The sequence below is a fragment of the Sturnus vulgaris genome, chromosome 7, assembly GCF_052056855.1.
Source record: "Sturnus vulgaris isolate bStuVul1 chromosome 7, bStuVul1.hap1, whole genome shotgun sequence".
Taxonomy (NCBI): domain Eukaryota; kingdom Metazoa; phylum Chordata; class Aves; order Passeriformes; family Sturnidae; genus Sturnus; species Sturnus vulgaris.
The window spans coordinates 23,158,564-23,183,507 of NC_142249.1; the positions used below are offsets into that span (position 1 = coordinate 23,158,564).

General features: G+C 38.5%; 1 protein-coding gene across 3 annotated transcripts in view; it reads right to left on the reverse strand.

The window, feature by feature from the left end:
- CSRNP3 (cysteine and serine rich nuclear protein 3) overlaps positions 1 to 24,944 on the reverse strand; it is a 98,407-nt gene that overhangs the window by 63,938 nt on the left and 9,525 nt on the right. For 2 of the 3 annotated variants that reach the window (XM_088168113.1, XM_088168114.1), the window contains exons 1-2: positions 18,171 to 18,325; positions 4,919 to 5,090 (exon numbers count right to left, since the gene is read on the reverse strand). In XM_088168113.1, the coding sequence (XP_088024239.1) occupies positions 4,919 to 5,090; positions 18,171 to 18,239 (241 nt within the window). In that variant the 5' untranslated portion in view covers positions 18,240 to 18,325. Of the gene's footprint in view, positions 1 to 4,918; positions 5,091 to 18,170; positions 18,326 to 24,944 lie in introns of those variants that run through there. The other variant, XM_014880869.2, reaches the window with a different exon arrangement.

Consider the following 24,944-nt stretch of genomic DNA (forward strand, 5'->3'; position numbering starts at 1 on the left):
AAGGCTTTTTTACCCTTAGAAACACATTTTAGAATCCTGATCTTATTTGACAAAGACCATGGAGCAAGTCTTCACTCAAATAAAACTCACCTACTTCCCAATCTTATAATTTCTCCAAAGAAGGATGTTAGCTGAGACTAATTCAAATCCAAGCTAGAAGTTAGCTGAAAAGAAAAACTTCTGAAAAAATTTGAAAATCTGTAAGCTTAGGCATGTTCATCCCTCTTTGTCAAAAAAGCCACAGTCATCATGATTTTGCATTTCTAAAATTACATGCATCACTGGTGAGAGAAAAAAGAAACTTCATATTCTTTGACTTTATAAATGAGACTGTAAAGTTATTAAAATTATTTTGCATATTGTAATCTAGAGACAGCAACTGCTATAAAAAACAGTGGCAAAGATATGATCTGGTATGATTTTAATTCTGTAGAACAAATAAAGAACAATATCTAACCATCATGTTTAATTTTTATCCAATCTCACAGACAACATTCAATCAGCAAACAGAATCCCATACATTGTGTTAGCATCATTCTGAACTAAGAATTGCCAGCAAAAGATGGTTCCAGACCCACTGACAGTGCACACTCCTGAATACAGAGCAGGCCTTATAGGTATGTTCTGAGTGCAAGGTGCTTTTCTCTAATAAATGCAGCAGATACAGATGTGCTGTAGAATCAAAACCAACATTTCCCAGTAATTTTCTAATTTGATTTTGAAATATGTTCCATATACATCAATGTAGTGAAAGAGGATGAGTCACTTTCAATGACTAAGAATTTGCAAACTCCCGGCACATTAAATTCCTTTGATCTTGATAAGCTGGCTCGTTCTCATTCTGTTCATTAGCTCCCCCTTTTCCCAGTTTTGAGCCATCCAATCTGTAGCCCTTTCTGCAAGCTGACATATTTACCAAGTAAAATCTGTTACCACTGCTTCCCGGCTCTTACTGAAAAAAACCCTGTTGCTTGTCAAGCTCCTCATCTTGGGGACCCTCCTTCTCTCTTTTCCTTCATACATGACATAGTCCTCAAGCTGTCTTCCCACTCTGACGAGATCTTTATTAGCTCCCCTCTGTATTTCCCCAGTAACTACGAACTGTTCACCTGTGCATTCTGTTAATTTTTTTCCCCCCGCTGCTATTTAATGTAATTTCATCATTTATTCCTAAGTACCATTTCGCTGATGACTCGCAAAAATTGCCTAAGAATCTCAGAAAACAATCCGGTGGTGTTTCTTTGAACCATGTCTTGATAAGTACCTTTCTTTAAGGGTTAGCCTGGGAATGTCAATACCTACATGATTTGAAAAATAAAAATGTCTTAAATTGTAAGCATAAATTATCATTATTTTTCCAGAAAATTATTTGGCAACTCTAAGAGGGCTATTTTGTCATCTGTTCTATCTGAAAAATTAGTGTATGTGGAGTCTGCCATGAACAGGTATCCACATTTAGACAGCAATTAAATTTCAATACTGATTAGTGAAAAGCATCTTGATATTTCCACTCTACTCCTTTGATGGAAAAATACTTTACAGCTCAAAAAAATCCTTTAGTGCTTGATTCTTTACCAATCAAAAAAACCACAGTTGTCATAGAAACTGTAAAAACTGAAGTCAGTCATGACATAACAGAGCAATGGAAAATGTCTGCAGGCTTAGGTTTTTGTGCTGGAGATATTTCTATTAATTTAACCAGGGAGTCAACAAGTTTTCCAAATCTAACAAAGAATATTATAACAACAGGGATTATTATTGTTTTTTAATAATCTGTTCAGAGTCTGGAAAGCAATAGTATTTATCACTCCTGGTCTACACTCTGGCTACATTAACAGCAAACAGACTCTTCTCAAAATATTCATTGCAAGCTTATGCTGTAAAGGAACTGAATTTCTCTGATTACACATCTTAGATAGCCTGGAGGGACCTTTGGTTCTCAACATTTCTAAGATCCCATTTTTGGCATTTTTAAATTGACATAACCACTTTAAAAATCTGTATTGCCATTAGTTTCTGTCTCTTACAAATGCTGTTCAGAAAAAGACTTCTATCTGCCGGCCTCTGCCCCACACAAGATGGTTCAGCTCCATTCCAAACATCTCAGACTTTCTCCCTGTGACATGAAACTGTAAAATATAACTACTCCTGACTAAGATAGGCTACAAGAGTTTTTCCCTCACCATCTCCCAGAGCTAAATCATAAACCAACTTCAGTTCCAGAGTTCTTCCTGCCTTTTACTGGAACCACTTGACACTTTATAATTACTAATTGACATGGTTGCCTTACTGCAAACACTTGCCCTTTAAGCAGAGATCACCCTGCTGAAAAGAAAATAGTCATAACACACAGGAGTATTACTGGACTGGCTTCACTGCAGGTGAGCAAACTGATCAGCTTAACTGCAAGTAACACTAAAAGCAGCAATGTGGATGTGGAAGTACTCAGATCTTAAAATAACCATCTCAGAGGCTTTGAATTAAGTTTTATGGAGAAATTTAAGGGACTTCTTTTTGTTTCAGATGGTTTCCTCTGACATATTGTCCCTCTGTACCTTTAATTTATTCTTTTAAAATAACTAGGTATACATATTTTGAATAGAGAGCAAATAGATTCTTGGATTCCCTATGCTTTCCTAGAATTGCCTTAAATAAATTCCGTTTTGTCATGATAGCATCTAGGGCTTTCCAGACCTGCTAAACAACTTCAGATGCTCACACCACACGCCCGTTCTCACCCTGCTTAAGGATTACATTTAATGGTAGGATGAGCATACTTGGTGTGCAACATACTTCAACAGCCCACTGGAGTTCAACTGACATACACAGAGAAACTTTCCAGCTGCACCTAAGTTAAAGTTTGAGACAGTAGAATTTGCCTGTTAACCTCTCTAACCATGAGTTCAGGAATTAAAACCAAAGTGAAATCCTGATTCTAGTAAAATAACCAGCAAATAACCCATGAGAGAAATAATAAACTTTTTTGACAAGGAACAAAGAAAGAAAACCACAAATCAAATATCCTTAAAAAGAACAGCATGATTTGTTTACTGCATGTGCAGGATTCTTATTAGAAGAGTACCCGATTCACACAAATTCGTAAACCTCAGTGGGAGAGAGACAAATATACTTCTTCTGTTACCATAGTTGGGAACTTAGTCAAAAATATGTATAAAACCCTGCAGCTTCTCACCCTTCAGTTCTATGGCATTCTGTCACAGACTTTACATTTAAAATATCACTTAAGGCTTCTGTATGCCATTGCACAATTACTGCACATGTGCATACATATGTACACAAGCACACGTATCTACATGTCACTGGAAAAAGCACATACACATATATAGTTATGCTTTGCTCCCACTATACATATATGTACATGTGTATACATGCATGCAGACTTTTATTTTTAATTCTTAAAAAGGTACATTTATTTCCATAGATACCACTGAGGAAAAGAAAATCAAGATAAGGCTGCCATAATCATTTATTTGATTTGGATATGCACAACATTTATTTTTGTATATGACAGGCTACTACAGGAAAATAAATATAATTTTGTAATATTGAGTATTAATTATTATCAACAGCATTAATCTACATGCACCTTATAAAATACCGTTATAACATTCTACTATCACAAAGACTTACTCTGTACTGATATGGTTTACTGGAGCTCATGACATAATAGAGGATTTTTTAGATAGCTGTTGTGTGTCTCAGCAGTCCCTTAGAGAAGAAATCAATCTTCACGTGTACTAACAAATAAGAGTAGGAAGAATTTATATGAATATTTTTAGCTTTTTTTGAACAGCAGAATGGCTTTGGGCACACAGTATGAGACCAGACTTCATGGAGTATGTGTACAGAATAAACACATTACTTCATAAGGTGGGCTGAGGGGGTAAGAATTTTACACTGAACTCAGATGAGGCTAGAGCAACCGTCTTACACATTCTAAAAGCCTGCTGGTTTGTGTATAGCATATGCTAGTGAGAATAGAGTTGTCTGCAACAGCAAGGCATGTTTTCTTGTGTTGCTCCATAATCGAACATTATGCAACCCTATCCTGCAACTTTCTCACAGAAGAAATCTTTATCTGCAAATATTCTTACTGGTTTCCATTTTACATCTAGAGATTTTTGACTGTTAATAAATTTGGCATTTGGGTTTTACAGAAGCTGATGACAAAAAATAAAGAGGATAGGAATCTGAAGTCACTACTATCAGAATCTGGTTGTAAAGAGATGTGTTCTAATAGAACATGAGAAATTCCAGAGCCTCTGAAAAATCTTAAGTAAGCAGCAATCTGTTACAATGCTCACTCCAATAAACACATTCTTCCTAAATAAAACTGTACTGCAACTATACTATAAATACCCTCTCACGCAAGATTACAATTTTGTTCCTCTGTTTACCCTTGTAATGAGTGAAAGAAAAAGACTGAAAGCTATATGGCTGCATTGGCTTAGGTGGCAGGATGACTGATCAGATTCTGTCACAGACTATATGCACCTACTCTCAACTCTGAGCACAAAAGGCCAAGCAGAGGCACTGGCCTCCAAATTAGTTACTGCCAATATTCCCCTTCCCGCAAATCATCACCCAAAATGGAAGACATTCTCCTATATACTTAAAAAATGTCATACTAACTAGATGTGAACGTTAGAGCACAAAAGCGGAATTTCTTCTGAAACTCACTCTGACATAAAAATTTACACAGAAACAATGACCAGAGGAAATAGTTATTTTTTCAAAAATAAGTACATCCTCACAGTGCCAGTATTTCAATGTAATAAAACAGAAAATAGACATCCAAAAAAAGCAGGTAGCTTTCACTGTATTTCTAACAAGTAAAATGAACCTTTCTTAGCTTGCATAAGAAGTATCATGCCTTACACACCCCTTTAGTACTTACGAGTAAAATGATTAGAAGGAGATGGATGGACATTACTTCCACTATCAGCACTTTCACTGCTAGAAACGTCATCATCTGATTCCCACACGCATGAACAGGGTGAGGTTCCACCAACTTCTTCAAACTTCCTCTTTAAAATTCCACTCATGGCTGCAATGCTGTCACCATGCACCTGTAACAGGAACAGAGGCAATCAGGCACCAAAACACCCACCTACTGTGCAGGTCTCCCAATTAATTTATAATGAAACAGTTTTAGTAGTATCAATCAGGTACTACTACCTGCAGCTAAATGGCTCCTTAATGAAGAGTTTAAACAACTTTTCCGAGAAGGAATAAAAAAACCCCACAACCTATCAGCAGTATATTTATCATCGCACCGACTTTATGACAGAAGGTAAATGCTACCTGTATTCTATCAATGCAGACAATTCTATAGTCAATCTCATACATAAATAGATACAGATTCAGTTATGCAGCAAATTTAGGTCAAGCATAATACTCCAATGTATTATTCATCAAAAATGGACCTTCATGTAACACTTAAAAACTTATTTGGCATCAAGAAACATTACATGACAAAAATTGTTCTGTAATAAATATAGTTAAGAAAAAAACACATTCTCTATTTTGATTTATTTTAAAGGTCTGATTTATGTGATTCTCAGTACTAACAAATGCCCGCAGTTGATATTAGATTTGAGGGCTGTATGAGACATTTTGCATCTTTACAGGGCAGACCCTGCGTAAACAGTTCTGGCTCATTTTGTCATTTTAATTTACTTAGAAATTTCCTGCCTACAATTTTGGAATTCAGATATGAGTACTGGCACACAAATAGACTATTTCCATTCACACAAGCATGAAAGGACTGGGTCTGTCCTTAAGAACCTGACTTTCTAATCACATTGCCCAACAAAGCCAGAGTCATGTTGAACATTCCTTTTTGTTTCCCTTTCATATATAACAGTTGATCTTCGCATCTACATTTACAGAATACCAAGCAGAAAAAGACTGAAATATTTTTAAAGCATTTTTTAGATAATTTTAACACATCTGATAGGTTGAAACAATTTTTTCTCTATCTTTAATTAAAAAATAGTTTACTATCACCCTCATTACTGATTAATTCCTACTGCAGACTGAAAATTAATTCTAAAATCTTCAGTTAAAAGTTACAGATAATATCTACTCTCTGACTATGCTAATCTGAAATGCTGCCATAAATAGCTGGGGGAAAAAAAGGCTTCTGTTTGATGCTTTTAAGCTTTTGGTATCAAAAATTCTCATCTGATGCCACTTGCCTTCAGCCTGTTAAGCTGCCAATTCAATTCATTTTATAACACAGTTATTTCTCCCAGTAAGTTTCACTCTACCTTTATGGATGTGTCTAATTTAGAGAAAAGATTCCAGTATAGATGTGGAATCCTGACATAGCGCTAGGAGCAGATGCTGCATAAGATGATCTTCAGCATCAAACTTGTTTGCATGCAGAGCACGATAAAAATTAAATAACAAATATATTAGGGTTTCATACAGTCAGTCACACAGACGACTTTAAATATATATGTTCACCATGATGTTCTCATTTTGCTTTACTATTTATGAAAAAAATATTTTCCTGAAAGGGATTTCTTCAGGCTAAATCTATGACTCAAACAGAACTTGCTTAGATCTCAACCTCTACCCTTTTGTCCAAAAATGAATTACTATAAACTGCAAAGAAAGCACTGTATTTTTATTCTGAGGACATGAAAATGAGAATTTAGCATCACTTTGTAATAACCTTTGTAAAAACATAAGAATGCATTTTATGAACCAACCTCTAATAAAAACACATGTACAAAAAAGAAAAAGAGAAATAGATTAAAGAACTAAATACACACACACTGGAACCCCACAATTATAGAGTCATCCCCCAAGTACAGGTTCAGAAACAAGTCCTCTGAATTGTCCCCCATATTCTCACTATGTCTCTTGCCAACCACCTTTTCCATTGTCTCCTGCAGTGCTTACAGCCTGAAATTGTGAAATCACCATTATTTCCATGGCAACAGCCTGCAATATCAAATCCACAGGATTATAGCTTGACTGTAGAAGAGGGTAAAGAAGCAGCTGGAGTGTGAGAAAGAAAATGCTTACATTCAAACATCTCAGTGAAGAGAGTGAGAAATGAGCTGACAAAGACTTTATTGTACAAGTGAGACCTAAGTCAAATCCATGTGTGCACCCATTGAGATTGTGGATACAGGAGTCATGAAGTTCCAGGTCCAAAGAACGTAAGTCATAACTGCACTGCAAGGCAAACCTAATATCTGTGATCATCACGAATGCACAACCAGTCAGAGAGCAAGAACTCATTTCATACCCTGAGATGACTTCCAGACAAAAGCCCTTTTGTCAGACACTGTCTCCCACCAGTAAAAGCACACAGTGACTGGATGACTAAACGGCGTCTTGCACATCAGTAAAGTCGCTGCATATAGTGAGAGTGTCAACAGCCAGGACTGCTCCCAGCAAGTACCAGAAACAAATATTTTTTTACACCAAAGGGTTTAAAATTTGCCTGTTTTTAGCACAGCCTACATTTCAACAAGTGCCACAACCTGGTAGCAGCAAAGCCATTTCATTAAGACAATTTGTATGAAGAACCATAACAAAAGGGTCTCAGGATCCTTGGGAATGACACAGGTTAGCTCTACATCGCTACCTGATCAAGAGAAGGTACAGGAGGAACAGGGTTAATGCAGAACCTGAGTTCACCACAACACGAAGAAGGCATAGCTAGCTATTTACTTTGTGTGACTGTTGCCTGATTTTTGCTCTGAATCTCTTCCAGGAAGATTATTGAGGAAGTTGTTTGACAAAGTAGTTGAGACCAAATATAGGCGTTGCCATTTTCCTGAGATCTGTTGATTCTAATCTCTCTGTAATCAAATCTCCCCAGGAATATGTTACATGGGGGAAAGGAGACACTTCCATTACTCAAGAGCTTGGCTATCACAGAGAGAGATTAAAGAGTATGTAAAGCTGTTTGTACACACTATGTACCAGCAGGAGATCCCTTTAGAATAACATCTGTATAAACAGATGCCGCTCCATAAGCCAATATTCTTCAGAAATAAGCACATCTGCACAGTAGTGCACAGGCATGTTCTATCTGATAGCCTTATTTACACAGGCATCCTGCAGTACCTGAGCAACATCCACATCTCCAGGAACTAGGACATAATAAGCATGAGAAACACACAACCCAATGCTGTATATGAAAGCATTATTTTCCTCTTTGCTCATTATGTGATATATCCCAGTGGAAGGCACAGATATATGCCAAAAACCAACAGGAATAAGCAACAGTCAAACTTCTAACAGCAGTGAGGTTACAAAGTTAGTGATACGAAAGTTCCCTAAGTGCACAATCTGGGAACCAGGATAGAGAACTCAACTGAATTGTTCCTTGTCCTGCACCATAACTATGATTGAATAGGTAAATTCAGATTTTGGGGAATCAACTGAAGTAATTGCAGTCATGAAGAAATCCAAATCCAACCTCATTTGAGCAGAAGACCCTAGAGGTAGGTCTAATAGTATAATGCACCAAAGACTTACATAAGTCAAATTTTCAATACATGAATGGAAAGCAAAACTATAAATAAATCCCATAACTGATTGGAGGAATCATAAGGGTAATGAGGAAATGTATATAGGTATAGAATGCAGTACACAGAAGTTCATGTCTGACTACAGGAACCAAACAACAGCACAAGACTAAGAAAAACAAATGGATGGTTAATCAATATTCTTGGACTACCACTAAAGCACCAGTGAGGTTCAGCCTTCAGAGGCTGAAAAATAACTGCCAGCTACAGGTAAAGAGATCTGCTTTATCATACTTATCCATTTGGTTAAAAAGGGTGAAAGTTGACTTGACAGTTGATTTGGAGCAGCATCCTTCCAATTCACACAACTGAGTAACAACCAGACACTGTAATCTTTCCTGTTCATATATAGATCCTTCAAAACAAAATCCTTGCACTGAGATGTGATACATCATCCTCTGCCATCCTTCTCACCATGTTTGTGTGGCATTAGTCCATAGCAAAGCAAAACAAAGTTGAAGCAGAGGGAACAGTATTAAAGCAAGGAAAATAAATTAACACATGGCTTATAAGCTCTAGGTCAAATACCAATTGCCTAACACAGTTAAGGACTCTTCAAGAAAGTGACACAGCAAAAGCATATGATGGCTATGAGCTGTGAGAAGGATGTATCTTAAACACCTCCCATCCATTTTTTCCGCCTTCACTTCCTAGTTTTCCTCCACCCTGATGAAACTACTCCAACAATGAAATCATTTAGCCATTTCTCTGGCTGGAGGTATGTGGGAGCACCAGTGCTGTCAGAGGTATGCTGACTGGTGAGGCAAGTCCTCAAAGCTCCATGGCAACAGGCTTTGCCTTCCTACGATGCCAGATAACTGGCAGGCATCCGATATTTAAGAATTTCAGAGGCAGTATATTATTACTAGAAGATAAAAATCTCATGTAAATGTGGGAGATATGTTTCACACTGTCACAGTACTATCTGGAATCTACAGAGTAAAATAATATAAAAGCCTGGCTGGTTTGACTTTCTCTGGTACCTAAAAAGACTGGAAATTTTAGAGAATCTTGGTAACAATCTCATTGCAGCAGACCTTTAGATATCTTCTTTAGATAGCAGGTGTCTCCAAATCCCAGTGAAAAGCCTAAAAAGAGTGGTTAGAATTACTGAGTGAGTGGACAGATGACAGTGCATTCATTATCTGCGCTCCCAGGAGAAAATGTTTCTTATTATACTGTGGTAACATACACTGCCAAATTTGTTCTACAAAACCTAAGTTGCCATGTCCCCAGTGTCTCACTGACACCCACGGACAGTTTATATACTGTACATGACATTATATTCTATAGAATATCCCTCTGGCCAGTTTAAGTCAGCTGCCCTGGCTGTGTCCCCCCAAGCTCCTTGTGCAGCTCCTCAGTGGCAGTGGATCAAACACCAAAAAGTCCTTGACTTAAAGCAAGCACCACTTAGCAACAACCAAATCATCAGTGTCTTGTCATGAACTCCATCCCAGGCAAAACCAGGACATGACACAAAGACAAATCCAACAACTTTTTCATCCTAGTGAAAATTTTCAAATAAATGTTTTGCAAAATTCAGTGCTATAGTATACAGCTCATACAACATCATCTGGGACACTGAACAAGTATGGAGCATACCTGTGAAGAAATAAACATAAAAAACATACCATATGTAGTAAACATTTAAAAAATGAAATAATAAACCAGAACCCTATTCAAATTACATATCCTCACAATTTAGAGAAAAGCTTCACTATAGGAATCAGTTATTGATTAAAGCTATGGCAAAATCAAGAGGAAAAAGAGCTCAAGAACACATTGACATTTGGAGTAGAGGGGGCTGGTGGACAGGGTATAAGAAATCCAACTACTTATTTATTTGGTTTATTTATGAAACCTTATTTTGTACTAATTTCCTCTTGAGACCTGATCACATTTCATTATAAAAACTACCTGAATAAAAATTCTTATCTGAAAATAAAACCAAAAATAAACACCAAAGGTGAGTATTAAATAAATAACTGTCCTATGTGTCAGACTGCATTTTCCTTGTCTCACATCTATCAACTGAAAGTACAGAAAAATTTAAAGTCTGCAGCAGCAATATAGATTCACTTTTGAACATAAAACACTTCTGTGCAAATGACTGCAAACTGCACTGGAGGATGCAGAAAACAGATGTTACCCATAAAACATTACTGCAAAGTACTGATCACAAACAACTCCCACCCACTGGCCAGTCAGCATGTACTGTAACATTCTAGTGAGATTTGGCAAATAATTTCAGTCAAATCACGAATATTGATGCTCACAAACCAAGATGTTTGGGTTATTTGCTGTGATTAATACTCTCTTTGAATTTAAGTCCTTTTCTTAGCCTGCAAACAGAGCTTCATTTTTTAAAAGACATTTTTCTTACCTGCTAAATAAGTGTCAGCAGCAGAGATGGTTGTGAACTAATCAAGGCGGCTGCTTGGCTCCACGTAATGCACTGAATTATTCCACTTTTTGTGTAACTGACAGTTTTAAATTTGGGAGGGGAGGGATAGTCAAACCCAAAAGCCCCTACAGTGACATCATCACACACAAAGAATATTACTTGCTTGTGAAAATGACTATTCACATAAGGAACTGCATTAATGCAGACAAAAAACCATTTGCATGAATGCTTGCAAACAGTGAACAACAGAGGTACACGAACATGAATTAAACAGCTGTTCAGAATTCAAATTAATGTTTGCAGTGCATGTTTTGCTGTATTTGGCAGCTCTAATCATAAGCACCAGTTGCCAGAGGTAGGCTCTGGTAGTTTCAGTACTACAATCTGTAAAATTTACAAACACATAGCAACCTAATTCCACTTAAGAAACTACACTGTATAGGTACAGGGAATATCATTAGTATAATCTTACTCATATATTTTTGCTTACAGCAGTGGTCAACTTATGCAAACATAAAATAGGTAAAATCTTCCTCTCCTCGTTTGCTTCAGTCTAGCTAAATCCACAGCACCAAGTAAATCCTGCAGGATAAGACTGCACAATTCCACCTGGGGAATCTGTACTGGCATTGCAAGCCAAATCCTGCCAAGTCTGCTCTTTGCAGGGTTTCTATACCATCACTTTGCAGTACTCGTGATTTCACACTTGAGTACTAATCCACTAATCTTCTAGACTGCCTACACATTGTTGTACACTCTAACACATGCCACCTAGCTCCACTGGCAATGAATTTAAAATGCAGAAATGATGCTGGCATATGCTCACCTCTCACATCTACAAGCAGTACAGACACTGATAGATCTGTCTCCTTTAGTCTTCCAAAAGCATCTCACATGGTCCTACATGAACCAAGCATGCAAATATCCCCCTCTCCACCACCCAGCACAAGACTCCTGCATACAGCAGCAGTGAAATGGCCTTCTAATTCTTAGCTACATCAATTGATGTCAACAGTTGAATGAAATGCTTATATAATTCAGCCAACAGAAGAAACTTCTATGCTAGTTTTTTTAAATTTTCTCTCAGCATGCTCCCCAGAGAACAAAGTAAAATGAGTAAGAGGCAGTGTTAATTCATCCAGGAAGCCAGGACCCTAGCATTCAGGCCTCAAGCAATGAAGGTGCAACCTGGTAGAAAGGGATTCAGAGCAATTCAGCAAGAGGGCCTTCCTGTCAAGATGAGATGTGTCCACAGAAGCTGTTTGAGCTTGTGTGTCATCCATAACAATTTTCTAAGCTTACTACAGCAAGTGCTAGAGGAGAAAAGGAGATTCAGGAAAAAGACATCCTGAGCCACAAACTCAGGTTCATAATGGCTAACCTCTATATAAGTCATTCAGGGCTTAGCTGCACCTGTCGAAGTCCTTTCCATAATCTTCAGGCAACACTACTGAAGAGACCTGGTATTGGGCAATAGTCTTCTACGTTTTGAGTCTTCATGATGAAATTTCATCAATTAAAATCCCTTCACACAAAATCTCTGCAGAAGAGTTTTCTTTCACTCTTTTTAAAGAAAAAAAGAAATGACTACCTGTATCCGAGAAGAAATTTTGAATTTTGTATGGATGCTCCCAGTAAAGGCTTACTACTATTGGCATTAACTGTATTGCCAGACTGCTTGCAGCAAAGGTCTGGCCAGGAGGAGTCACAACTCTTTCTAAAATTGAAATGTGAAAACAGAAAAACACTGCTACAACAGTAGTCAGTCTTACTGACTTCTACAGATACAAAGAGTTTTAGAGCAGAGTGACCATACAGGTGATGGAAAGAAATTATCTGGCCTGTTATCTGGAAGACAGTCTATTACCAATACATCTTTATTGCACCTCTTTGCAAAAGGACATACAACATTTGGCTTGCTTAGCACCTTCCCAACAACTGGAATGAGGTTCTCAGACTGGCAGCAGTGGATTTGGCACAGTAGCTTTGCATTATGTTGCTTCCAGCTGCAAGAATGGCAGTAGGGTCCAGCTCTATAATGAAGATTGGAATGCTATCAACTTCCTGAGTGCTGGAAATAAGTGGACTTTAATATAAATTTTGCCCAGATTAGCCCATGTAGTAATACTAATTGGCTCACTGCAACATTTTTCATACCATTTCAGTGCTGATTTTCCACACTGCTCTTTGATGAGCATCAATCTTCCATCCTGTCTGCAGAGGAACTGCACAACATAGCAGGGAACTTCGTGTATCTCCTGCCAAAGTACAGCATGGCCATGACTGGTACATGCCAAAGGGGCCTTCCCACCTCTCCAGCCCCAGTATACATCCCTCAGCTCCCTGTTACATGCTGCATTAGCCCCCAGCCTGGCTGCTCCTTCACCACTACCATCAAAGCCACTAGAGAGAGAGCATGAATTAAACAGTTCTCCTTTTCTGCCCCATGTTGTCTGCATCTTGACAGCCATTCTCTACACTGAAATACATAGTGTTTAATAGATTTTCAAAAATCAAAACAAACAAACTCACAAAAACACTCAACATGTCCAAATTCAGAACATCTGAAGTCTAAGAGCAGCAGTATGAACTTCTAACAAAACCATACTGGAGCATATTTTCAAAACTCAGTATGAACTAGGTTTTCCTCCTTTTTCTTTTTTCTCTTCTAAAAATACAGGAACAGATTCTTCCAGCTTAACTGTTTTAATTACTGAGGGATGTGTGCACATGTCCAAGTGGTGACAGGGAAGTATACATGCAAATTTTAGGTAAAAAATGACCAAATATTTAATAGCTTGTTGTGGCCACAATTTTTGACAATAGCACTACTTCTATGTGACAAGATTAAAAAAGGACTAACTTTAGGAGATCACTATTTAGAAACAAGACGAGTGGGTATTATGGAGGTTTTCTGCAGAGTGGCAAATGTGGTAAGATTGTCTTCACCTTGTGGTCTGATATTAACTGTACAAGCACAGAATTCTCTTCACACATGAACAAGCAATGCTGAAAATTGCTGGAAAAATCTAGCCTGGCAGAATCCTCAGTTCATCTGTTTGCAACTTGCTATAAAAAAAACCAAACCAAACCAGAAAAAAAAATAGCCACAGTACTTCCTCCATGCTATCATCACTATCTTTCACAGCCTAGACCTCATAGGCAGTAAGCAACAAACTTTCCCATTACTATTTTTACCAGATGAGAACTTCTGGTTCTATATCCAAAACCCAAAGGATTCATGACAAATTGGCACAACTTGGCTACCACTATAAAATGCAAAGATGCACTTCCAACAATGTATCACATCTTCACTTCCTCAAATATAATGTTTAGATTACTTATTATCTCCATAGAATCTTAAATTACATACACAATAAAAGGAGATTTAAAATTAAAGCACTCAGGTTTGTCCAGCTCAAGTTGAAAACAAATTATTTTCAAAAAGACTTATTAAAAAAGTTTCTATAATCCATTTAATTATCTGCTTTCTTAATACGTTGACAGTCATATAGAATGAAAGATACCATATCCTTTCCTCTCACTTGTTTTGCTGGGTTAAGAACTGTCTGCATGGCTGGGCCCAGAGAGTGATGGTGAACAGTGCTGCATCCATTGGGTGTCAGGTCACTAGAGGTGTCTCTCAGGGATCTGTGTTGGGCCCAGCCCTGGTTAATATCTTTACTGGTGATCTGAATGAGGGGATTGAGCCTACCATTAGCAAATTTCCAAAGTTAGGTCAGGGTGTCAATCTGCTGGAGGGTAGGGAAGCCCTGCAGAGGGACCTGGACAGGCTGGATCAATGGGCCAGACCAACAGCCATGAGGTTCACCATGACCAAGTGCTGGGTCCTGCATGTTGGCCACAACAGCCCCATGCAGTGCTACAGGCTGGGGGCAGAGGGGCTGGAAAGTGGCCCAGTGGGAAAGGACCTGGCAGTGCTGGTCAACAGCAGCTGAGGGAGCTGGGGGTGTTTAGTCTGGAGCAGGCTCAGAGGGGACCTTAGCACTGCCTGCAACTCGCTGGAAGGACGGTGTAGCCAGGTGAGGGCCAGTCTCTGCCCCCAGGCAACCAGCAACAGAACAAGAGGTCACAGCCTTAACCTGTGCCACGGGAGGTTTAAGCTGGACATAAGGAAGAATTTCTTCATAGAAAAGGTGATTAGATATTGGAAGGGACTGCCCAGGGAGGTGTTTAAGGAAAGACTGGACTTAGCACTTAGTGCCATGGTCTAGTTAACACGGTGGTGTTTGGTCATAGGTTGGATTCAATGATCTTGGAGATCTTTTCCAACGTAATTGATGCTGTGATTTCAAGTAATCAAAAGCAAGTACTCAACTTACACTTCAATTGACCTTTGGTATTTGTAATGTCAGTTAAAAATGGATTTTAGTATTAATTTGCATAGAATTACTTATTTGTATGTGTCACAATACCTTGTAATGTTTTAATGCTATCTTTAAGATACTTCATAACAGGAAAAATTCCGTTTTCAATGATGAAAAATGAATCAGCATACTAACTAACATATGCTACCAGGAATCATATATATCAACAAATTAAAAGAGTAAGAGGGGTATATTTAGCCCACTAAGAAAATGTTTGTTATTTGTTCTGTTTTCTAGGCACAAGCAGGAAGTCATCCAATGGGAAAGAAGCAGAAACATAAAAAACTGGTATTTTTCATTTATATTGAATAACACCTAACAACAAAACAAGTTATGGTATGTGGAAGGAATAAATAATGAAGAACTGGATTTTAAAAAAGTAGTATGATAGAATATCCCATGTTGGAAGAGACCCACAAGGATCACTGAGTCCAACTGCAGCAGGTAGTGGTTAGGCATTCTTAACTGAAAATGATTAATTCTTTAAAAGATGGAATTGCTTAGCTATGCTAAGTAATTGAATGCTATTTCTTGCTTTTAACACGTTTTTTAGTGATATAGCTTTTGGCTTTTGCTTAAGGCGATTTAATATTTTACTTAAAACGGTTTGCATGATATTTCAGTCACCTGCACATACAACTGATAAGCAAGCATTCACTTATGCAATAAATAAAAGAAAAAAATTCATTTGCAGGTTGTTAACTTACAAAGTCAGTGCTTAAACACATGTTTCTATCATAGATTTTGCTGGGAATCAGCCTGTATCTTCAAATATTATACAGCACCTTACCTGCATCACCACCATGAATTTTTTTAACCAACTTTCTACCTGCTTTCCAACTCTTCATCTAGTCTACCTCCCACTCACATGCTCCCTTCTCAGCAGGGTCTCCAACCAAGGCTAATGAGCTTATCTCATTTCCACCAAGCTGGTGAATGCTGGCAGCAGCTGACACTGAATGCTGGACAGAAAATGCAAATCTGTAGCTCATGTAGAATACCTGAATCATTAGAGAACTTTAAAACTAGTGACAGCACAGTAGTTTTATTCAGTATCTTTCATGCTGTCATTATTAAGTGGTAGATATTTTTAGCCACCAAAAGCCAAATCCATCTGCAGCAGCAGCGTTTCCAAGGAGACAGAATAATTTAAACACATGTGGAACTACATCTCTGTTTTCATCAACTACTCTCTGTTACTGGAGCACTTCTGAGTCAGATTTCTCATTTGATGGGGGAAAGTGATTTGAATACATGGATTTGAGATTGTCATTTAACAGTCAAGGTTTTGCTTTCCAAAACATATCCAGTACCTACAAATAACAAATGTTAGGATACAACTCCACTATTTTTCAGTCAGTGTTATTTACCAGTGTTTTCATTCTAGTATAACAAAAAGAAACCAAACAAACAAAAGATACAGCTCTCCAGTCTTTCAGAATAATTTCGTGTATCATTGATATTTGCTGCAAATTACTGATTTTTTAAAAATATTTTTTAGCAAACACACCAGGCTCCATTTTCTGAAGAAACAGAAAGCTAGGAGGAAAAGACACCACTCCCGATGGTAAGGTACGTAAGTAAATGGACAGTGACAAAGCTTCTTCTGGTCCTTTTCAGCACTCATAAGAGTTCTATTGACTTGTTCCAGTTTTTCTTTATGGCACAATTTTTTAGTAATTGTAGGACTGCTTTACGGGAATTCCCTTAGTGAATACAACAAAAATGGACTCATGCATTTACTGATTTTAACCTCTGAAATCTATTAAAACTAAATTCCCCCCTTTTCGCTTTATATTTTATAAATATATATAGATATATACTCAAATCAATTATAATCACAATTTATTTACATCAGTTAATATTTTTCCTTCAAACCAACAGAATAGGAACCTGTATAACAATTATTTCCTACATGTAAAATGTAGAGGTAAATCAATAGAGAGCTGACTCTTTAAAATCCTTGCCCCAATGAGGCAAAAATCAAAATATATCCTATTGTTTCAGTGGGGCCAGGACTTCTGCCCGTAGTCCTATTATTCTTATATCATGTGACTTGATAAACAAATCTACTTTCTGTACAAAGCAATTTATTTGCTGCTTGCCATCTCCAGACTGTGTGAACTAACAGCTGCTAACACAAACTCTGCAGAAGGAAGCTATTTCAGCAATTTATTAAAACTCATATGCAAATGCTGCAGGTACTACAAGATTTATCTGTCTCATACACATAATTATATGCATCTTTTTTTCCTTCATGACAAAGATAATTTAATACCTGAGCTATCAACCACATTCATTCCAAACCTAAAAATAAGGCAAAAAAATTTACAAAATCCCTTTCAGTAGGAGCCATTCTTACTGTTTGTTCACCACTAACTAAGATAGTTTCAGAAGCAGTTCATCTTCCTATCCAAAATCAAAGAAAGCATTTTTAGATCTTCCAGCACTCTCTTCCTGTTGGTAGCATACACGGTATTTTCAACAGTGAGTATTTCCATCACACAAAATGACCTCTCTTCCTACAGCTTACTGAGCAACTTTGGCATCAATGAGATGCAATGCGTATCCTGTCACATGAGAAAGCTGCCAGCATCAGGCATGCCTATGATTTCACTGTTTATGGATCTCACATCCGTTGAAACCTCCCAAGGCAGGAGAAATAATAACGGGAAAAGCTGCTTCAGTCTCATTCGTGAGGAACAGGCAAGATGCTTGCACATGCATTTTTATATCTTAGAAATGTTGTGGCAAGGACCAAGAATAGCTATTCATAACAGCAATTTTTTTCACCCTTACCTGTAAATCGGGTTTCTGTGTTTCAGCTCTGTCAGTGCAGAATGAAAGGTTTACTCCCCCTTTTTCCATCCATCAGACAGCAGCCATCCAATAACTGAAGTCATCCTGGCATCCTCTGGAACATGCTCTCTCCCTTATTTCCCACTCCCCACCCCCATCTGCATGCTAGCAAAATGGGAAAACAGCAAGAAAAAAACAGAACAAAAAAGCACATCTAAAAACCAGCTCTAATAAGCTACTTAGTAGTCAGTGAGGACACTCAGTACTAAAAGGTGATGACAAAATTTAAAGACAAGAAAAAAAAAGTCTATTAATAAACCTTCAGCTCCACTACTGAATAGGAATTCTCCCTTTCAGCTCCTTTTTGTAAGGAAAAAACAAGCAAACAGCTGTAGGAACACAGTTACTGCCTGTATACATTCTTTGAGACTGACTCAGCTATCTCCAGTGAAGAGTGCTGCTGTGTATTTAGGAAAGCTTGTGATTATCAAAATAACAGTGGTGCTTTTATGCAAACCAGGATCTGAAATCTCAATGTAAATTAGAATAATTCAGAGATAGAGGCCAAGAATTTCCTACAAAATATGTTTTCTTTCCGTTTGAGGCAATATTTATAAAATACCTCAAATTAATAGTTAGTAGATACTTTTACTTGTATGCTAGCTGTGTAAAACTCTACCTGTATAACTGGTATGTGTACATTTATTTTACTATATTTATAATACATAGCCAATATTCAGGGTGATGCATGAACTTTACACAAAACTTTCTACCTAAATAAGGATTCAAATGCAGAAAATGACTAGGTGAACAATTTTCAATTAATATACTCCTAGTCTCTTTGTAGCCTCTTAAATCTAGTATGAAAAAAAAAATCCTAGATCAGAGAATTTTTATTTTCTACCTCTCTATATTAATCAGATAGGTATCAGCTCAGTTGAAGACAAAAGCATCACATTTAGTCTGTGACAGTTTAATTACATTTAAAATCAAAATCAAACATGAGTCTTCTTAGCTAAGATATCATTTACTGCCATATCAAAGCATTTGTACTCCAGGATTTCCCCTTTAAAGAAAAACATTAAGCAGCAGAAGCTGACAAATACCTCTGTGTTTACTAATTTTAATCTTCAGCTATAGCTTTCCAATAAAATTAACTGCGAATTCCTTTAAATACGAGCATCTGTTCTCTTCAATGAATTATTGATCTTTAACCACAGCAAGACTATACCAATTAGCATACTTTCACTACAAAGTAATAGCTGATTTAGTTCTGAAAAAATTAGCTGTCACTCTTATCACAACAAACTGCCAGCAGATCCTATGCATAACATTCAGACTCTGTCTTTACAAGTAAAGTAGGTGTCTTTTTAACCAAATTACCTCAGTTTAACATAAAACCTCTTCTTAGATGCCTAGAAAAATGGAAATCCCTTCCTGCAAGCATTAAAAAACTATTAGGTTTCAAATTTAAAAAAATACCATTTTCTTTAGTGGGAAAAAAGGGAATACTGAGGAACACCTAAACAGACATTTTGCTCTGATAATCAATTGGCTGAAAGACTTCAAATTTATTTTCTTTTTGATCTGCAGAAAGAAGTTTGGAGTTGAGCACCAACACTCAACCTTTCAACCAGCCTAAGTGCTGACAGAAATGAAGACATACAGAACTATAGGGCCACAACTAGACAATAAACATTTTTAAAATATAGATGCAAGGTGCAGCACTGTTCCATCCCCAAAACACCATCAGAATAGCTAGTCAGAAAAATGGGCAGTATAAACAAGTAAATCAGAATGCCTTGCAAAATCTATTATGAAAATAGAGGAGTATTATCAACAAAGATCCCAATAGGTCTAGAAGAGTCACAGAATGAAGCAACTCTTAAGACAGAGAGTGTTCCTAAATTAAACCACAACTAGCATTGCTACAAAAACTGATTAATATTAAGTAGGCTGCTACTTCCCCCACACTCCACAGGGCTGCACACACAAGCCTCACTATCAGTGGGGTCTGTTAAATCTCCAGAACCTAACCTTGCCAGTTTCCTCGGATTTCCGTGTAACATCAAACACCTCTTTGTGAAACTTGCCCCAATTTGCACATCAAGAATTGAGTAAAGTCGTTTACATGATAAATGCATTTTAAATATATGAAATTCACTTCTGCAGGGTGCTGAGGACGTTGTCCTGGCTGCCTGGCCATTCCTACAGACAGCACAGCTGGTGGCCTTGAGAGAGGAAGGCAGCAGCAGCCCCTGCCCACCTTTGCCAGGACCCTTCCTTCCAAGTTCAGCCTCTTACCCTTGGTCGCTGCTGGAGCAATGCTCCCACTGCTGCAGCCCCGCTGGGACGTGGCCAGGCACCCTCCTGAGCCACTCGGAGGGTGCCCAGCCCAGCCCAGCCCAACCCCGGCCGGAGCTGCTCCGAAGTGCTGAGCTGCCTCGGCTTCTGCCTCACCTGCTCTTTCCAAGCCACCTGCTGCACTGGCTGCTCCCTGCCAGAGCACCTGGACATGACCGGCCCTCTCCAGAGCCAGCACCTGCTAAATCTTAGCAATGCCTTCCAGCTCCAAAGTGCCATTATTGGACTAATTAACCACGTATACACAGAGATGGAGAAAGGGAAACTGAATCCAGGTTTGTACCCGGTCCCTGCTGCGATTCAAGGAATTACTTTTTGTACTTGTATTTTTTTGGCTATTTCTCCTTTTTTTAAACTTACCTATACCTATGTTTTTTCTCCAAAGCTATTACACTGGAAAAAAGGAAAGCTTTACCAGAAGGTAGATTCCTGCAACAACTTCCTTCGCTTTTTTTTTTCCCTGATTATATCTATTGCTACCAAAATATTTACTTCTGTTTTCTTTGGCTATACAAAGAATGAAGTTTCTTTTGGTAATCCCTGTATGAAATAGTTCGACAGGATTGCCTCCTTCTAAATAAACCTTCACGTTGGGGTACTGGATAGCACTTCCTTCACCATTTTAGTTTCTCCAGAAATACAAATCTTTCCAAGTAGGAGAGAAGGTAAGCAATGCTGAGGACAAAATGATCTTGTAGATATACAAATCTCAAAGAACTCTGATTACTGGTAACTAACATCTCTTGATCCACTTGGTACACCACACAGGTACTCACAGCCCCTGGATACCAGCAGTTATCCTCAGGTTATATAATTTTATAATAGCTTATCACATAGTCCTTCACTAAAACCAATTACTGCAGATCTCTCCTGCCAAGTGCAAGAGCAGGTCTATCACCCTTCATGAAGGCACAGGTGGAGCTTGATGTCTAGAGAAGGCTCCAGGCAGACGTCTGAGATGGTCACCTGTCTGTTCACCAGGCTACTGACTGCAGGCTCAGGCATTTGCCTAAGACAAGCAGTGGCCACTGGCCAGCTCAGGAGCAGAAGAGCTGTCGCCTGACCTGTTGTAAGAGGTCAGGTCTCCCACAGCAAAATCGCTCTTGTGAAAGGTTGTTCCTTGGATATTAAAACAAATTTCTCACACAGGTCTAGAAATAAGACCCTTATTCACAGTTCTGCCAGCAGGATCCCAGGAAGGCATGCCATGTTCCACATGTTTGATCTACTAGATCTCCAGAATGCAGACAGGTATTGTAACACCTTGTTTCTCAGCATCCTGCGTCTGTGCAAAGATATTGAAAGTGGGAAGAACCTGCCAATTCCATGTGGCAACTCAGGATATCTGATGCTGTTACAAAATGTGCCACCATGATCCCCAAGCAGAATAAACACCAATGGAGGGAAAAAAGGATCACATGATGAATGAACTATGTATGACTTACTGGTGTGTCCTCAGCTACCAAGAAAAATCCTGCATGGTCAAAAAAACTGGAACCCTCTGATGTTCGATTATAAAACCCAGGCCAAGTTTTCCCTAATTTGAAGATGCTGGCATTGCCAGGAAATTACATATGATTTATGACTGAAAACAAATGGAAAATTCTTTCTCACAAATGATAGACAAATGCCATCATCTAGTCTTCAGAAATGCCTGCAGAATTCCAGTATTCTGAGGTTTAAGTAGTTTGAAGCTATCAAACAGGATATGTGTGATACAGTTTCCATGAGTCTTTGGGAAAAAAAAAAAAACAAAACAAAACACAAAAAAAACCCCAAAACTCCACAGTCCAACAGGAAAGTAAAAATGCAGAATCCATATAACAAGCCATATTGGCTTCAATGCCCTACTGACAGCATTCAATGAAGTCTGAAGGGATGACAGTTCAGGTTGGAAGAGGTGGTGGATAATTATGGGCACAATGAAAACACATCACTGTATATTTTGAAAATCAAAACTGCTTCAGGAAAGAACAGGATTAATTAATGACAGCATTCATACATTTTTATTCTTTAATAGAAGCTAGAAGACTCTACTGTGCCTGAAGGAGCTGAACAGTGCTTTTTCCAGTTCAGAGCAGCAACAAACCAACCCCTTTTTCATAAGGTACATCATACTGGCCAGTGAATCTGGCACTTCAACATATTCCTCCTGTTACAGTAGGAGGAATTAACTATCCAGAAGCTGTAAAAACTACACTGAGATTGCTCTTCTCAGATGGAGATGCAGATTGAGCTCTGGGTGGGAGGCCAGAGGGAGACAAGAGGCTGTGAGCTGCCAACTCTGGGATGACAAAGGGTGCAAAGACTGGTGATGCTGGCCAGGTGAATGGACACTGAGACACACAGCAGAACTTATTAATTTAATAACACAGGAGATGAAGTAGGGTGACACCAGCACGGTGGATGGACACGGAGAGGGCGGCAAGAGCTGAAGAGTCAGGAGGAGCAGCGAGACTTTTCCGCACTGAGACTGTGAAGGCACAAAGCCTTTGCAGGGGTCCGTGCTCGGAGGCACCAGCTCGAGCTGTTTGTGTTACTGGGCCAGGAATAAATGGCTTTATGGACACCTGAGGCTCTGCTGTGGGCAAGCCGGCGTGGAACCGGCGAGGAAACTCGGCCTGGCCGTGTGAGGGGGCTGTGCTGGGCGTCCAGCGCCGGGCCACGGCCATGAAGGGGCTCTGGTCCCAGCTGTGGGAGTGTCACAGCCTCGGGAATGGGCACACGGGGAACTGTCCTTAGCGGGGCAGGACTGCACTGCCTGTTGTGCTGCTGAAGGCCAAAAACACCTGCCCTAGCTTTCAGACAAACAGTACGGCAGCACCCATTATAAATTAGTTTTTCTTTACTCCTTGATAAACAAAACCAAGGAAAAGCAAACCAAACGTTCCTTTCTTCTTAAAATATATGCAGGGAGCTTGTGTGAATTCAAGTAAAATTAAAACCAAAACCAAACAAACAAAAAAAAGAAAAAATCCCACACCACAGAAACCTCCATGAATATAATGCCAGGTAAGAACAAATCTCAGGCAAAAATGAAAAACATATTCAAGGCAGACTAATTTTAACCTCTTAGAAATGCAAGTTACATAGACTTCAAGTTTCTCAGACTCATACCCATTTATCAACATTCAGTTTATATTCTGTCAGCTCAAAAGTATAGTCATCTGCCTTCAAAGCAAAAGTCATATAACAAATGACAGAAAAAGAGACAAAAGGTAAGCAAAGAACTTTTGCACAAGATATGGATTTCCATTAACTCATCTGTGACTATCTTATAAAGCAGCTTTCTACCATGGAAATTATTTCCAATTCTGCATATTTATATGCCAACCAAATCAGGTAAGTGCTTCCCAAAATCTGAAATTGACTTCTCATAACTATATAACAGTACAAAAGCCTAAAACATCAGACTTCAAAAACAAGCTTCTCTTGAACCATAATCTACACTTCATCACTGAAATACAAAACTAAACATACCTGAAAAAGTTTATTAGCCCAGGTTTTATTAGTGGTAAATAAAAGTTCTTGGCTTTCAGCTTTACCTGCTCCAGTGATGGTGGCACAGCACAGTAAGAGAAAAGAGGAGGTACTACCCCCTTGTGAAAGGAACACAGACACAGACTGACAGCTAAGTCAGGGAGGAACACCACTTTTCACTGCTATGACACAGGCAACTTAGGAGATTTTACTTAGTCAACACACCCAAGTACCTGAATGATTAATATGGGTTCTTTTTCTGCTTATTTTGCAGGCAAGAGTTTCTTCTTTTATTTATATTCCTCTTCCTCTACTAATGCCAACCAGGAGAAACGGCAGGCCCTGGCTTAGTGCTATCCTCCCAGTATTATTTTATAGCTTGTTCACTACCTTACATCTCTGAAAGACGTAGGTGTCAGTTTCAACATTTTCAGGTCAAGAAAAAACAGTATCCAAGTCTCTCATTTTCTTAGGAACTGCTCTCAACTACAATGAACAATTACATGTCTGTCACTGGTAAAGAGAGAATTCTACTACATTAAGAGTTCACCCATAGAAAAGAGATCAGTGCTTTGAATTTCCAGCACACAGAGCTGACTGTTCTCTAAAGCTCATAAATTCAAATATCCCACAGTGCTAGTATGCCCATTTCAGCAAAGTGGAAGCCCCAGTGAAATGCAGGATGACTGAATTTCTCTTTTTATGTTTTGCAGACACATATTCTACTGGGCTATGTTAAAAACACGGTAAGCATTACTTTAAAAGCTGTAGCTGCAGAGAGACATCGAATGGATTTCCTGACTTGCGAATGCCCTTTTAATCACCTTTAGTACAGCAGCAGGCCTGCAAGAAAATGCTTAGCAGAATCACAAACTTTGAAGGAGCCATACCAACAGAATGTCAGGGTTGGCAGTGAAAAGCAGGGTAGTC